Here is a 16,717-nt window from a genome sequence, read left to right as displayed (position 1 = left end):
CCGTTGGTGTTGGAGTTTCAGGAACTTGTGAGCCACCCAGTGGGAGTTCTAGGAACTGAACTCAGGTCCCCTGGAAGAGCAGCATGTGCCCTTAACTGATGAGCCATCTCTCCAGTCCTATCACTTTGAGAACACCCAAGAACTCTCTAGGTGTGTGAGGTCAACCTGGGGTTGAATCCAAGCTTGCACGAATCTGGTATCAGATCATCCTGTGTTGCTCTGTTCCCGCCATGCAGCACCAAGGTTTAATTCAGTGGTCCTCACCTATCAGTTCTTCCACTAGGAGCATAAGGAGAGGGGATACTTTCCTATAGCCCCATTAGCTCATGGAAATGAGCTATTGTGTTGATTTTGACTAGACGTAGGTACTTATTCCAAGTACAACCTCATTAAGCCTTACTGTGTGTCATTTCCTTCTGTGGCAGTGGTTCTCAACCTTCTTAATGCTGTGACCCTATAACAGTTCCTCATGTTGTAGGGAACCTCAACCATAAAAATCATTTTCATTGCTACTTCATAACTACAATTTTGTTAGTTGTGAATCATAATATAAATAGCTGTGTTTCCTGAGGGTCTTAGGTGACTTCTGTGAAAGGCACATTTGACCCCAAAAGGGTAATAACCCACAGGTTGAGAACTACTGGTCTATGAGATAGACATATAAGCATGTGTCTCCACCCTCTGAACTCACAGGATCTACCAACCAAGAAAACAGTAAAATAATGCACAAGTCCAAGTGTTGACAGGCTGACATACAAAGCATTGCTCGCCTCGGGTTAGATTAAAATTCTCTAAAGTTTAGCTCTAAAGATCAATTCCTTAGATTACTGACTGGCCTGACTCTGCAGTTCCTTTTCTGCTGGCCCCCATCATCTGGAATGGATCTGAGCCACACAGATGTATGGTGTTGACAGAGTTACTAGAGTGATCACATTCAACTCAGTCTTTCAGTTTCTTACTCGTAAAACACCAGGCAGTTGGGTATTGTCTCCCTTCTCTTTGTTCCGCAATCCCTTGGCACCCTCTCACATGCTCTCTCTATAGTGGTAGTTCCACCACCAGCACACCAGAGTCCACATCACTTAACAGACTGCAGGCATTTAGCAGGGAAGAGCTGAGCCATGAATGACACCCTGTGGGTAGATTTCATGGTAGCCATGGGACATAAAGTCTTACCTCCTCTGAAGAAGCGACTGTTGGTCTTAGGTGTATCTTCAAGACTCAGTTTCTGTGTAACATGGGTCATGATTCCATACTTATTCCTAGTAACACAGGAAGCACATTGCATCATGGGTGGCCAGTTCTCGGGAGTATGCTATTCTTTTAAAGTTGAAAGGTCTCCATCTATTCTTCTATCCCCATTCTGCCCACCTTTCGAAGGATGTTGAATTCCATACATCTTGACCCTCCAATGGGTGGTGCCCACTATTTACTTCCTGCTCACGCTAATTATTCTTTAGTTTACTTTACACTAATTTAGAAGTTCCAGAGGGTTGGGACTGTAGCCCAGCCTCGAGACTCTTTTGTAGCTCTCACAGCACAGTCTCAAGGACATAGCAATTATCTAATGTGTGTTAATTGAATGTCAGTTTTTAACATGGATTTGGATATATAAATCTGTTGGAAAAGCCCAAATCTTTCATAAAGCTCTTTTTAACTAGGGCATCATGCAGTAAACAATTCATACATTTTTTTTCTGATTCTATAAGCCCTTAAAGTCTGAGTCTTCGATACCTTTTGTTGGTCTCAAATTGTTCTACATGCTTGAGACCTTTCTGGCAAATCCCCTGTGATCTTAAAAGCAGGACAGAGATGATATCCACTGCCTTGTACCTTCCCTACCCTCCTCTAAGGCCATCCTAGTCTGGAACTGGACACTCAGGAGGTGTACAGTTTCACAGTCCCATTAAATGGTGAGTATTGGAAGCAGCACGTGACCTACTTGTAGGAGAAAGGCAGGAAAAGATGCTGTTCATTACAGATGGCTTCAGACACATGCTTCCTCTTGGGCTCCAGAGTGTACTGGCAAGATTGGCTGCTGCTGATTAGAGTTGACAAGGGGCGGACCTGTGCACAGGATCAGAGGAAAGCATTTTGATCAGTCCCTGGGATTTCAAGCTGACTCTTTTGCCATAAGGCATTGTCTTCAAGGAAGTGAGGATAGAAGTCTGCAGCACTAGTGAACTCAGTGAAAGGAAGAGAACTCAACAATTGACATTAACGAAGGGGATATAAGAGGTACACTCAAGGATGCAACTCCGCTTCAGTGGAGTGTCCATCGTGTATAATGTGTACCTTGCATCCTGCATTATCTCCCATGCGCATCTACACCTCACAGCTTCCATTTATATAAACCTTTTAGTTTTTCTGCTTTCTTCCACATTTTCTATGACTCTGCCTAATGCAATAGGTGAATGGTAGTTGCTTGATCTTTCCTAGTCAGGCCTAGGGCTGCTTTTCTGCAACTTTTACCAACTATATAGTATGTCCCTTTCTAGTAGATGTACAAACTTTGTTGCTATGTTAGTCTGGAAGCACTTTGTGGGGAGGCTGCCCATGGTTCATCTAATTCCCTCTTTTTTTCTTCCTCCCTTCTGTCTTTCTCTCTCCTCAGTTCTACTTCTCATTCTCCTGTCTACCTTCTCCTCAGTAAGGATGAATACAGAGAAGATTCTAAAAAATGATGCCAAGCCAGTGCATTGGTCTTGTCTAACTCTGGTCCTCATGCTCACCAGACCACCTCTTTCTAGCTTTAAAGACAATGTCCAGTTAGACTGGCAAGGATGGCAGGAATTGTTCAATAGTTCATGTTAACTGAGACAACCTGTGACTCCTGTTCTGGGATGTGTTACAGGATTTGGGCAAACTCTGGGAACATGTACTATAGGACCCTGTGTGGCAGCACGTGGGAGCTGTGGAATAGGGGCTTAGGCAGGACCTAGAGGGCTTAGCTCTACTTGGGATGAAAGAACAGGAAGCTCAGATACATTCATGTTACTTCATGACCTGAAGGAAATGAAAGAACAGAGGCCTCATAAGTTCTGTAGAGGCCATTGTCTCAGGACAACCAACTCTTGTCCTAAGTGACAGAACCATGAGGGAAGAGAAGTGACAGGTATACCATCTCAAGTTTACACAGGAAAATGGTTACACAGGAGTCCAGAACCCAAAACCAGTCCAGGGATAATTTCTAATAGCCTTTCAGCCTTGTTAGTCCTTCTCATTTCTGATTTTCAGGATCTCATGAAGTCAAAGTAATGGATAAAGCTGGGCAGACTCTTCTCTGAGATTCCTACTAGCTAGAACATTCTAGAACTTTCCTGAGAAGGCTGTTGGTTATATGATGATGTGGTGTGAGACTCACCAGGCCTTTGATGAGAGCCAGAGGGCTGACACTTGTGCTGATGGGCTGGAAGCCATCACAATGCTGCAGGTTTCTCTCTGTGGACATTTCTGTCGCCACGGTCCCCTTTCTTGAATTCACTGTAACCTGAGTTGAGCAGTTTCCATAGACTGTATCCTGTGGGAGCCCAAGATTTGGTCAGGTACACTTAGTGTGGGAAAACACCACCAGGTGCTTGAGAGGGACTCAGAAAGACATCTGGGTATAGAGGCAGGAGGGATATGGATGGAGGGAATTTTCTTTGCTCCCAGGCAAGGGTAGCATTGCTGTGCTAAGCTAGCTGATATTGGGGGAGCAGACCCACGAGGGTTGGTTCTAAGGGGAGGGCCAGGCAGGATGAGTCTCTCTATTGTCCAAGCATAGTGGAATAGAGAGTTTAGAGCACAGCCAGAGCTCAGAAATGTTCTTGTGCTTGAAGTACATTGAATGCTCCCTGAGGTTGACTTGAAATACAATATATTCTAATTTTTCTAGTGTCTACAATACACAAGGTTTTCCTATGTTATGATATGGGCACAGGAAAAAAAATCCCAAACCGTAGCAAGTGGAGTAGTTAAAAGTCCCAGGAAAAGTTTTAAAATTAGACCAAACACCATCAAATTGTCGAAGACAGTCTATCCGTTAGCTCTGGGGACAGGGGGAACTATGATCCCCGGTAGTCATACCAATTTAGGGTTCCCCCAGGTAACTGCTATCCATCTCATCAACAGACTGTGTATCTAAGGTGAGGCTGGCCTCTGACATGTGAAGAGGATGTTGAAAAGGCCACTGTCATCAATTTCTAAGATTCCTACCTGGAACAAAACTTGTTTGTCCTCTTCTGTCTCTGGGGGAACCAGAAGAGCAGAGATGATGCCCCTCTTGATGTTCAGGATATAGTTAGGTTCGCCCAGGTCAGGGTAAAGAGCAACTCGTTTCCCTGCAGGAAAGGCCAGCTTGAGCTCGTACCTGTCCAGGAGAGAGGAGTCACATGTTCACAGAAAAGCCATTCTTCCACTGTGAGCCCACAGAGGGAGCCAGAGTTATAGGAAGCTCCTCAGAGTTTCTTTGCATGGGTTTTCTTTATACCTATGCTCCTCTTCCCCATACATTCCCCCAAAGTCTTCAAATGAGACTCCGTCTTTTTCTTTTTCTTTTCCTTGCTTTTTTTTTTTTAATTTTTGACTCGGCTCATCCCCCACCCCCATCTCTGTTCCCCATGTCTTCCTCCAGTCTCTCTCCTTCTGTGGACATCTCCTGTATCCTTCAATGTCAGCCCCTCTTCATATGAATCCATACAGACTCAGGAGGCTGCAAACACAGGGATTTTGCCACAGTTCACAGAAATGGCATTGCATTATGCGTACTTTCCTCATCTTTATTTTGTTTAATTATACTCTGGGAACATCTGAGTCACATGGTATAGCTCCATGAGAGTCTTTACTGAAATTTATACAGCATTTTGTTCTTTGGTTATACATGGTTCCTTAAACATTGTGTCATTTGAGAGCATTGACATTCTCTCTTCTTGGATTTCTTCTGTGGTCATGCAGATGCTATTGAAATAAACACCCATGTGCATCTATTTCATGCATGACCGCTTTTATTTAGATGGGCCAGAGTTCCAGAGATGAGAACTGTTATGTCAAAGTATAAATATTATCAGCTGGACTCAGTATTGACCCGTGACTTTCATTCCTACCCCTAGTGTATGAGAGTACACTCTGTTTCCCCATAGCAACGAGTACCATCTCAACTTTTGTAGCTCAATGGGTGTGGAGCGAGAAATCCTCTTGTAACAAATTATTTTCATTTCTCCACTATCAGTGGACCTGAGCTTCTCTCCATACAGTTGTCAGACGTCCGCTCACTTTGTGACCCAAGATGGGGGTTCGGGTTACCTTTGATCTGAGGGCTGCCTTCCCCTTGGGGATTGCTGGAGCTGCCAAGGGCCTGTTTGCACTTGCTCTGGTTAAGTTCACAGGGGAAGAAGATCAGGTCCATCTCCCATAGCTCTGAACCTTTTAGAATATTCTAGACACGGCAGTGTAAGCCTGGCAAGTCCTTGTGGTCAAGAAGAGGAGTCTCTTGTGTTTGTAGCTGAGAAAGGACTATGGTGAATGACTGCCACTCTCTCCTGCCACCACAGCTTTCTCCTCTCATCTATGTCTCTAATCAAGTCAGGTGTTTCGATGGAGGACGGGAACATTTTTGCCTATTTCTCAGGGAAGGGACTAGGTTTTGACATTTAGCAAATCTGAAAGTAGGCAAGGGAAGGTATCCCCTGCTACCATGTTAACATCCCTGCATCTGCCTGTATCCCACACACTCAAGGCTTCCTAACTAAGTGGTGTGACGCAAGGATGGTGTTGAAGATTGTACTGCACCGTCACTGATGTGTTGGGAGAGACGTCAGCTATCAATGGCAGCACTGATCTCCAGTGCACAGTGGCCGCATAGCAGTCATGGGCAGGGGACTGCTAAGGTCCCGCTTGTCCTTTATCCTGTGTTGAACAGAGGCCACAACCTCATAAACACGCAGGGGTCCACGCAGCATTTATGACCTCAGAGCAGCAACTGCTGCCTGATCCACCCTGAAGACGCCCCCAGGCATCATCCTCGTTCGATTCTATAAACAAGATCTCGCTTGTTTGAACAAACCACCTCAGCTTTATAGTCTCAAAAGTGCTTCAACCATGAGATCTGTTAGAAGAACAATTTAAATGATAATCAAGGGAACTTAAGTAGAGGAGAGTCAATAATACTTCCCTCTTTTAGATAGATGTGAGAACTTCACAGTATCCTGATCCAGGGTAGGCACTGAATGCCAATGTTAGCACTCGAAGGCACGCCTGACATGAGTGCACACACTCACGTCTCCTCGGACCCGTGCATGTGCACACGTGCCGAGGTCAACTCATGTAACCTTCACTAAGATCAGACGCTTAAAGACATAAACCTGTCCTTACCTGGACATGGCAGATGCAAACTCTTCAGAGTTCTTGGTTTTCTTCATCAAGGCTTTGCCCTCAGGGTTGAAGCCATACACCTCTTTAAGGGTACACTGGCTGGTCCTCATGATGAGAGTGCAGACTTGGGGGACCTCCAGCTCCACCTGAAAACGGAAAGTAATCATACCCTGAGGTTCTCCATCCAGAATAGGAGCTATCCCTGCAGCCCAGTTTCCAACCAGGACATCGAGGGAAAAGTATTTGGGAACCTGGCCATGGACTGTCCAGAACCGCATGCTCCAAACACATCGCCTGCATCCACATGCCTCTGTTTAGCTTTCTTCTCCCTATGTTGTTTCTTATGTCTGTCCCTATGTGCGGAAAGGAGAATGTCCTTGTGTCGGTTTTAAATGTACTCATTGGACACGTGAAGAATTCAGAGCGGTTGCTTAGCGGAAATGCAGAGTGGAGCGAGACTTAAGAAAACAAAATGATACAAACAAAAATAAGTAGCAAGCAGGGAAAGCGAATGTGTTCCTGACATTGTTTCCCCAAACTGTGAAAGCTTCACATGTGGGCGGAATCGAAACCGACCCTTGACTATTTTCCGGTACCACTTAGAGAACGTGACGGAGAAGCTCCATGTTTGTGCTGCCTGACCTAATGCAGCAGCGTGAGCCACCGGTGAGGCTGGCTACATTGAAATATGGCGGGTGAGCCTAAGAGTTGCATTGGCTCAACTTAAACAGACACAGGTGGCTAAGGCCCACTGCGTTCAACTGTACAGATCGACACTATGGCCCAAGAGGAAAGAGGGTAAATCTCTCCCCCACACAGACCTCAACAGCAGCCGTTGGCTGTGCTTCATGAGAATAGGCAAGAGTCTAACAAGTCTCTTGAGAAGTAGCATATCATTTGAACAAACCAGATTTTCTCATTATGGTTGACACCTTAAGGGCTGCATGCCCAGCATTCTCCGCGAGGACCACCCACTTTTCTGTACTCACTGGATTTCTCTCATGATCAGAGATGATCTCTACAGGCCAATCCTGCTGGCCGCCTAGACCATACCCTCCAATCATACTTTGGAAGCTAATGGGAGGAAAAAATTTGGCTGGAAATGTTTTTCCTGTGGAAGTCTTCTCATTCAGGTGTCTTATTGTAAGCAGAGGTTCCAGCATGTGCTGGGAATGGCTAGAAGGTTTTATGAGGGGCCCCTGGTGGAACAAGGCTGGCTTCGGGTGCCGGTTCCTCCAGCCCTTGCCCTCCGTACCTTGCAGTTAATCTTGGTGGCGCTTCTGGAGTCAGCAGTGCCCCGGACACCGCTGGAACTTTCAGCCTCATAGCTGTACACGTACTTCCGGAGGTGCTTGAATCGAGTTGCATCTTCTAAAGTGAAGAGAAAATAAGTCAGCCCTGAAGATGGAACACCTCTCCAAGGCAGCTGCTGCTGGGCAGAGTGGGACGGTGGCACAGGTGATAAAGGTCGCTGGGCACAAGTTACTTGTGCTTGACTTCGCGCTACGCGTAATTCATCTTTTATAGATTTAACATCGGCACTGTTTTGGCTGAGTCTGGTGTTTAAATCGTTTGGGATTCCTTAAGTAGATCGTCTAGAGTACACGAAACGGAGGGCCAAGCATCGATTTATGGAGCTGCAAAAATCCATGGGGAGGCCCTTTGAAAAATTAAGTTATGAAAGGGACAGAGCTGTGTTTTTTAGTTTGACTATTTAGAGCCTATGAAGTACCTGAGACAAAGTTAGTTGTTAAGGGTATCTGGTTGACTTTCAGACACCCCCCTCCCTAAGAAGAAACTTCTGGAAGATTCCATAGTCTATGGTAGTTGTGAGAAAAATAGCTGGTTAGGAACTCGGATGTAGTACTGCAATGTGACCACCAGATGGAGATGCTGCCCCATCAGAGGAGAGGCCAACCTTAGAGCTGCCGGGAGGAAGCTGGGTATTGCGGCAAAGCCTGATCCTCTGACCCCTAGAGTCCAGTAAATAGGAAGGGGTGGAGGGGTCTGGAGTTCTGCGCAAAGGTTAAAGTCGGCATTTCTTCATCCTTACATACTCTGAATCAATGATTAGTCAGTGATAAACAGGACAGTAATGTCTCTCGGCTGTGCCCACAGTCTCATCGCTACCCTACCTCGGGATAAAGTCTTGGAACAGACAAGAATACAAAGAGCAGAGATTTTTTTTTTTGCTGGAGGAGACTGGGTGCGCACAGGCTCCAAACCTTTGCTAGCAGGGATCTGAGCAGTGTCCTCTAATCTGAGCATGTGGATACTACGTGGAAGGAGAGTCCTTAGGAAAAGGTGCAGAGGAGAGGGGATGGAGAGGAGAGTCAGGGTGGGGGGTGACCAAGGTGGCCAGTGAAGAAATGACTTACTTGGACAGTTCAAGATGAAGTTTTCCAGGACTTCATCTTCTGTAAGAGAAAAGGAGAACCTTGGTTTTCTCGTGTTTTCCAGTGGGTCCCCAGGGCTGACAGGAGAGCCCCTCACAACCTTAATTATTTTAGGACTATTCAAAGCCTTCTTTCTAACTCTCCCATCTAGTGCCCTCACCCGGACCTGGAGGAGCTAGCGCTAGTTCTCATCACCCCATTCCCTAGGACCCCTACGGTTGTCTTCCCTCTCACCTAGCCCAGGCTACCTAACAGTCAGCCGCCACCAGTTTCTACTCCCTGATGTATCTGGTGGTCTGAAGCACGACCTAACTCTCTGTCCCCACGCCGGCTTTCTCCCAGGTTGTCACCCTAACTTACGAGCCCAGACGCTGGTGTCCAAGAACAGAAGCAGGAACAGCAGCAGTAGCGGTGCCCGCAGGGCAGGCCTCTGTGGGCCCATGGCCGATGGATGGGTAGGGTGGCTTCTTGGCTGTGGCCTGGCCACGGCACCGGCCTAGCCCCGCTGCTGGCTCTACAGGATCGTCAGAGGCTGCACTCAGGGAGGGACTTGATCTACAGCAGGCACTGAGAATGCCTGGCCACTTGAAAAGTGCTCCATTTATAGGAGGCGCTGGCTTAAGGAGAATTGCCAAAGGTCCAAAGGGCACGGCCCGGGGCTGTTTGCTTTTCCATACAAGCTTGTTTCTAGGTGGATAAGACGGGATCCGATGGGGGTCTCACTGCTGCTTCAGCCCCCGCCACCTGGGGCTTTTCCAGGAGCTTGTTTTTTTTTTCTCAGGGGGTCTCGGGCACAGGATAGTAGACTTAACATCCTGTAAGCCTGCCCTGGCTTTCTTTAGGAGACCACCAACCTAGGGACCATTTCGAGGTCTGTACCCTGCTCCTGCTGTGACTCTGGAGCCCTTTAGAAAATTGTTCTTAACATACTGGTGGAAGGTTCTTCTTCCTAAGTTCCTTCCCATTTTGGTGGACTTTGGTTTTTGGATAAACCAAGTCCGGTCCTGACTAATTTAATCAGTGCAGGTGGCTGTGAGGAGGGAAGAGAAAGGGGGAGAGGCCACCTGGGAAGTCTGGTGAGTGCTGGGTTTGGTGTTCAAGTCTGCCAGAAAACTAGTGAAGAGGGGGCCCCAGAGGAGAGCTCCCAGGGTCCACTGTGGGCAGTGTCAGTCATGGAAGGAAACTGGTGGGTGGAACTATGGTGGTCTGGAAAGGTGAACGAATGCCCGAGTTGGGCCTGTGGGGTCTAAGCACCTCCAATCTAGTGGTGGGGTAATCAGCCACATAGAGAGGAAGCTGTAGGCAAGCAGTTAAGGTAGGGTGTGGCAAACATTAATCTGTGTGGGTGTTTGGAGCCGTGGAGAGGTATTTGGGAAGGAATAGAAATAGGTCATAGTCAAGGGACAAAAGCCAGTACAGTATGTCAGCGCTCTCTCTCTCTCTCTCTCTCTCTCTCTCTCTCTCTCTCTCTCTCTCTCTCTCTCTCGTGTGTGTGTGTGTGTGTGTGTGTGTGTGTGTGTGTGTGTGTGTATGGGTTCACAGGCATGCACGTGTAGATGTGGACCAACCTATGTCTACATGCAAACAGAGGCCGTGAGCCAACTTTGAGTGTTTTTCATTATCACTCTTCACCTTAGCTTTTGAGACAGGGTCTCCCACTGAGCCTGGAACTTGCTGACTAGTTTGACTAGAACCAGCTGCGGCAAGCCTCTGGATTCTGTGTGCAAGTCCTCAGCCCTGCGGCTCCAAGAGTATGCTGTCTCTATCTTCATGCAGAGAGTGCTGTGCTCAAGTCCTCTTGGTCACAGGGCAAGCACTCTGTGTCCAGAACCCACAGTGTGCCAGTTGTACTTAATTCATGATATGGCCATATGTGACAAGCTTCTTGTAGAATCGTTCAAATGTTCTGATGAGTCTGACCGATGGTTCTAGAATGTCAGCATGGACTCATAACTGAGCATGCACAGCCCCTCCCCACCATGAGCATACACACCCTCCCATTTTCTCAGAAGAGACTCACCATCACGTTTAGTCATTCTCTGCACCTGACTCTTCCTATCTGTCCTCACTGAGGTGTTGTCTGTAGCCACAGAGTCCCCATGGGTGGCTAAACTCCCTTTAGTGGTTTGCTGCTTTGGGCTGTGCACGTCCATGTCCAAAGGTGGTCATTTTAGAGGTCTCACCTGAAGGCAAGCCAAGACCCACAGCACCAGAGGATAGGTAAAGTTTTTACTCTGAAGTCTCATTTCTCTGAGCATGGGGCTAACACTTTAGTTTGGGGAAATGGTTCTGCTTCTCCCACACATTTTTGCTCCAGGGGAACTGGGCAAGAATAGTTAGAAATCGAGAAATGAGAAGGAGAAGGGTTATAGTAAATGAACAAAGTCCAGACTCTCTCTGTTGCTGACAGAGGAAGCCCATGCCCTATTGTCAGCATCAATGGGGGATGTAATTTCTACAAAGTGGGTATGAAGGATGGATTCAATAACCTGAATTCAGAGAAGATGTTGAGATGCTTGGATGCTCATTACCATCTCTACAGGAAAAAGCCCGAGCCTCCGAAATACTGAGTTCAGCTTTTTCTCTCTTCTCTTGGTGGTCTTTAGAAAGTGTCCCCTAGGCTGGGGCTCAGCCCCTGTTCTTATCTGTAGATAGGGTCCAGTGCACAGGCACCGCACAGCAAATGTCACAGCGCTTAGCTGACAGAGGACACTCAGAAATGCTGAAAGGGCCACATGTCAGCTTTCCTTAAATTACAAAATCTGCCTAGGAGGTTGGCTAAAAGCCATCTGGAGGTATTCGTGACCACCACTCCGACCTTCATCCATCTCTCTTAAGCAGAGCTCTTCTCAGTTCACTGCACTGAACAACTTGGAAATTTCAAAGGTCGGTTTGCAGAGAGACTTCAAATAGAATGAAGAGCAAGAGACCCCAGAGTATAAGCAACTCATTGAGCAGAGAAAATCATGGTCCCTAGAGAGGCCACATGCTCTGTGGATATTTGGCTCAGGAAGAGGTGGGGCTGAATTCTAGCAGCTTTCACAGGAGGTTTGTAAGACATCGGCCTTCTAGGTCTCTGTGAGGTTGCAGGATTAATAGTATCTATTTTCTAGGAATTTCATTGAATATTAAGGGAGATGATATAAAACATAAACCATCTAACAAGATGTCTGGGAAATAAAAGGCATTTGGTAAAGGATAGTGGTTACCACCCCTTATGTGTATGTTACAGTGGACGTATGTTTGTTGGGTACCTGTCTGAACTCATAACCACAAGATAGGAGCAGAGGTTTACAGAACACAAATGGCGGCTCAAGGCCAAGGAAAAGGGTATGTGGGGAGGGCATCTGTGAGGGACTGTGTTCCTAACTCATCCTCCATTTGGCATCTCAGATTTCTGAGTGCTTAGTATCACTACTCTTCCGGAAGAAAATGGAGGACCTGCTAAAGCAAGCTGGCTGGTAGCTGTCACTGTCGTCATACACAGACTAATCTCGGCTAGTCCCTATGACTTATCAGCTCACGAACACAAAGTCCTGTTGGTTGGACAACCAATCGAATAATCACAGGGCTCTGGAGTTTTTATTAGAGAAGCCATATGACCAATGGAATTTCATGGAACCGGATCACATTAAATAGCACAGTTATAAACCCTGGAGCAGACTCTTCATTCTGATTTCTTTTGTGGGTGACCGTGTTCAGGGGATCACAGAGGCTTTTAAGGTCCCCACAGCCTGCTATGCTGAACACAGTGGGGTGTGGGTGCTGGAGTAGCTGCTCAGGCGTAATTTACTAGAATATAATAAATGAATCTATGCCATTTAGTTATGCCCCATTGCTTCCAGGGAATTTATGTACAGTGACCATGATGCTAAGTAAACATTTTCAGTGATATAAAATGAAGAAATACATTTTGATATAAATTATTCCCAGCCAGGCTGTTACAAAAACAATAGCAAGACTCCTGTGGTAAATAGGGACTGGCGCGGACAATGATTAATTAGGCCATCTCTTTTTCTGCTCATGACAGCATTATAATTGCAAATGATGCCTGGAAGCTAGGAAGTAAGTTTCAAGAATTATAGAGATTGTAGATGGAACCATGCCCAGCAATTCAGAACATGCTAATAACAAAGCACGCGTGACACACACAACACACATAGATATATGCATAGTAACAGACACACGCTCACATACCCATGCGTGTCAAGATAAAAGGGGAGCATTTGGTGAATGATTCAGGGGGGAAGGCTCTAATGGAGAGCAGTGTCAGCCAAATGGAGACTCTACAGGTGAATGATTATTAATCTCCCACGAGGAAGCCAAGCCAAACATTTTAATTCTGTTATTCTGCTACCCAAGAGATAAGGGCAGAATGTCAGCTGGCAGTTTTTTACTAGGGAGAAGGGTCAGAGGACAGCAAGAGTCAGTGTGTAGAGAGCTCCCCTGGGTAGGGGTTATCTCTCTCTTGACTTTAAACCATCCTTCCACTTCCTGTTTCCTGGTTCCTGAAAGGAGTCTTTCCTTGGGACCATTCCAGGTAGATTTCATGGCTTCCAGCCCTAATTTCTTCCCAGTCAGTTTCAGTATGGAACATAGGTCATGAAGGATCTTCACACACATGTGATAAATAGGGCCCAGTGCTGACAAGATTAACTGTATTTTAGCCTGTGACATTCTTTAATTTTTTTTCACTTGTTTGCATATAATCTTACATACTGGAGAAATAAGCTTGGCAGGCAAGGACCGTGGTGCACACATAAAAATCCTTTCCTTGGCTTCCACAAGCACTTCATGCCAGATGAGGAAGAGCGTGGCTAAGGGATAAACACCATTGTTGCATGTCCCACAGTCCTTAGGAGAGGTGTTTTTTTCTGCATGTTTTCATAAGTACCCTTCAACATGTGTTTTGTGTCTGGAGTTAGGATGTGTGGGATGAACTTGAAGCTTTGAGAGAAGAAGAATTGCAAGCATGGATTGTGGGGCAGCCTTTGAGACTGGTGTCAGTTTCTTTCTGTGATGGAAAGATGATCTCCAAAGCCCATTCTTTCTAAAACTGACTGTTGTGAATGCATAGGAAGTTGGGGAAGTAAGAAATAAACACGTAGATCATATTGTTTCTAAACTTTGTCATGGTTAGGAGCTCAGGCTGAGGATTCAGGATTCCTGAACATGATGGGTTTCTAAGAGACTCTTTAATTCTGAGATGATCATACTCATGCTGCCTACAAGGTAGAGGTTAGCAGATTTCTGAGGGAGGAGCAGACAATCTTTTCCAGGAACAAGACAACAGAACACATCAATCATAGCCTCTGTAATTTCTTCAAGTTTGGATTTAAGTTTCATCCCTGTCTTGACCTCATTCACTTTGGTGTTGTTAATTGCTTTTTATTAATAATTTAAAAATATTTGTGTGTGTGTGTGTGCGCGCGCGCGCGAGTGCGCATGAGTACGTGTGCACACATGCATGTGCCTGTGCATTGATGTGTGACAATGGATGTTTAGAGGAATGGGAACAAGTTTGAGAGTTGGTCCTTGCCTTCTACCTGGTTTGAGATGGGGTCTCCTCTTTTGATACTGTGCTGTGTACTTCAGGCTAGGTGTCCAATGAGCTTTTGAGGAATTCTTTATTCGCTATCTCCTGTACTGTTGGAAGAGTTCCCGGATTACACACATGCATCCCCATGCCTGGCTCCTTCTATGGATTCTGGAAATCTGTGCAGCAAGTACACACCCACTGAATCAACTACATCGCTCCATCTTTATTAAAAGAGATGACTTTCTATTTTCATAAGACTAAGGCCAGAAAGACACTGTGCTCAGAATGGTAAGATCTGTGCTAGGGAGAGATGGTTAGAGACACAAGTAAGCCTAGTTCATATTACCTCTGAGTCTCTGTCAGGTTTTTGGGAACAACCCCTTCCCCAAACACTGTCCCATGATGGCTTACAGGTGAGAAGCTCAAAATCCTGAGTCTAGGCCAAACTTGTACAGTGTGGTGTTAACACAACTGAACTGAAGAGGACTAGTGTATTCTACAGGTCCAGAATGGATAAAATTGAGCTGGGTCTTGAATACTGGGCCAGATTCGGGTCATTGGGTGAGTGGTGTTACTGAAGATGGCAGCAGGTTAGGAATATGTTCAAAGGGATCAATAGTCTGGGATGTTGCCAGCACACTGGGGTCCTTGAGGAAGGTGAGATCTGGAATGTAGAGGGAGCACAAAATGCCAGGCTTGGGCCAGGGCCAGGGCCAAGGCCAGGGCCAGGTCTGCCAGACTAATTGAAGTCATCACTTTCATTGCAGGTTACTATAACAGAACATAATGTACTTGACAGTGAGTGTGGCGTGTATGGCTTTAAAACTGTAGTTCACACAGAAGGCCAGGAGGCTCCTTGTTAAGAGCTGTGAAAGAAGGTGTGGCAACAGGAATTGGGAGCCCCAGAGGTAGAGATGATCATAGGCACCAACTGGTGACTAATTGTATCTCTTTAGAACAGAGAAACAGAGACAGTTAAGGTTTTTTTTTGTTTGTTTGTTTGTTTTGTTTTGTTTTGTTTTGCCATTGTTTTACACGGTTCACAAATATTTTTTTTTTCATGAAAATAACTGGACTGGGTTCACCTAGTTTACAATCTGGAATACTCTCCCTATGCTAATTGCCCTATGTTGACTTCATAAAATTGCTTAGAGATTGCTCTAAAAAGATGACTCTTTAATTAGTATCAGTATAGTTACTTATAATTTATTGCTTAATGAAAGTGAAAAAATGTAATTGACTTTCTGTGGGTTTGAATTTAGAATGAATGCTACTTCTTAGTTCATCACATAGAATCGCAAAGGTTTGGGGTCTTAAAGGGCCAGAGGTCCTTGAATAATTCCGCTTACAATATGCGTGCTCATCAGTCTTTAAATACCTGGGCGACATTTATAGGCTGCCTGACTGATGGAATTTGAAGAGGTTAAATAGCACTTGAGTCAGCTAGCGTTTAAGGGTTTGTAAAAGGGAAAGCACCCCAGTTTGTTTACATATGGCTGTGTGCATCCTCCGCTACCCTCATTCTCCATATACGTAAACCTATACATATCATACACGTGTGTGTGTGTGTGTGTGTGTGTGTGTGTGTGTGTGCCTGTGCCTGTGTGTGTGTGTGTGCCTGAAGTGGCCAGACGAAAGTGTGTGATCTCCTGGAGCTGGAATTGCAGGCAGTTGTGAGATGCCAGATGTAGGTACTAGGAACTGAAGTAGGGTCCTGTGTTAAAACAGCAAGTAGTCTTAATGTGGAGACATTCCTTCAGCCCCAAGAGAAGCACCTTTGAGTATTAAATGAGTAAGCATCTAAAAACATGCTCATTGGATCATCATCATCATCATCATCATCATCATCATCATCATCATTTTCTGAGACATGGTCTCACTATGGTCCTCCAACTTAAAATACTCCCGCATCAGCCTATTGGGTTTTGACATCTCTAATTGAATTCCTAGGGCATTTTATTGTTCAATTCTAAGAGATTTTTTTATGTGCTCCATCCAAGCCCCTTATCAGATGCAGAGCTTGTAAACATTTTCTCTCAATATGAACTGTCATTTAACTTGATTTGCCGTCCACACCTTTTAAATTTTGACGAAGCCCAATTTATTATTCTCAGTTCCTGCTTGTCCTGGCGGCTTCTCTGAAAGAGCCATTCCATTGTCTAAAACCAGGTCAAGCAAATCTGCTGTTGTGTTCCCTCCTGGTAAGCATATGGTTTTAAGCTTGTCACAAGAGTCTGTAATCCATTTTGAGTTAATTTTAGATAGAGGATTCCTTTTTAGCCATGTCTTTAGACATTTCTAGGTTCTGTGAGCTGGTGAGGGGTTCTGAAGCGCCTCTGTTGACTCCTTGCTCATAGGGTGTGACCTAGTCCCTAAGAGAATGACATCAACTCTGTTGCTCAATGAGCAGGATTGCTGATTATTAAGCTCT

At 45.6% G+C, this 16,717-nt stretch overlaps 1 protein-coding gene across 1 annotated transcript in view; it reads right to left on the bottom strand.

The window, feature by feature from the left end:
• Apob (apolipoprotein B) overlaps nucleotides 1-9,295 on the bottom strand; it is a 38,585-nt gene extending 29,290 nt beyond the window's left edge. Inside the window, exons 1-8 of the mRNA XM_032909188.1 lie at nucleotides 9,108-9,295; nucleotides 8,730-8,768; nucleotides 7,607-7,722; nucleotides 6,352-6,497; nucleotides 4,198-4,351; nucleotides 3,365-3,520; nucleotides 1,943-2,067; nucleotides 1,177-1,262 (exon numbers count right to left, since the gene is read on the bottom strand). Of these exons, the coding sequence (XP_032765079.1) occupies nucleotides 1,177-1,262; nucleotides 1,943-2,067; nucleotides 3,365-3,520; nucleotides 4,198-4,351; nucleotides 6,352-6,497; nucleotides 7,607-7,722; nucleotides 8,730-8,768; nucleotides 9,108-9,189 (904 nt within the window). The 5' untranslated portion in view covers nucleotides 9,190-9,295. The remainder of the gene's footprint in view (nucleotides 1-1,176; nucleotides 1,263-1,942; nucleotides 2,068-3,364; nucleotides 3,521-4,197; nucleotides 4,352-6,351; nucleotides 6,498-7,606; nucleotides 7,723-8,729; nucleotides 8,769-9,107) is intronic.
• Nucleotides 9,296-16,717: the final 7,422 nt, after the last annotated feature.

This window comes from Rattus rattus, chromosome 7, assembly GCF_011064425.1.
Source record: "Rattus rattus isolate New Zealand chromosome 7, Rrattus_CSIRO_v1, whole genome shotgun sequence".
Taxonomy (NCBI): Eukaryota; Metazoa; Chordata; class Mammalia; order Rodentia; family Muridae; genus Rattus; species Rattus rattus.
The sequence above is the reverse complement of the archived record's forward strand: the minus strand, read 5'-3'. Positions and strand labels throughout refer to the sequence as shown.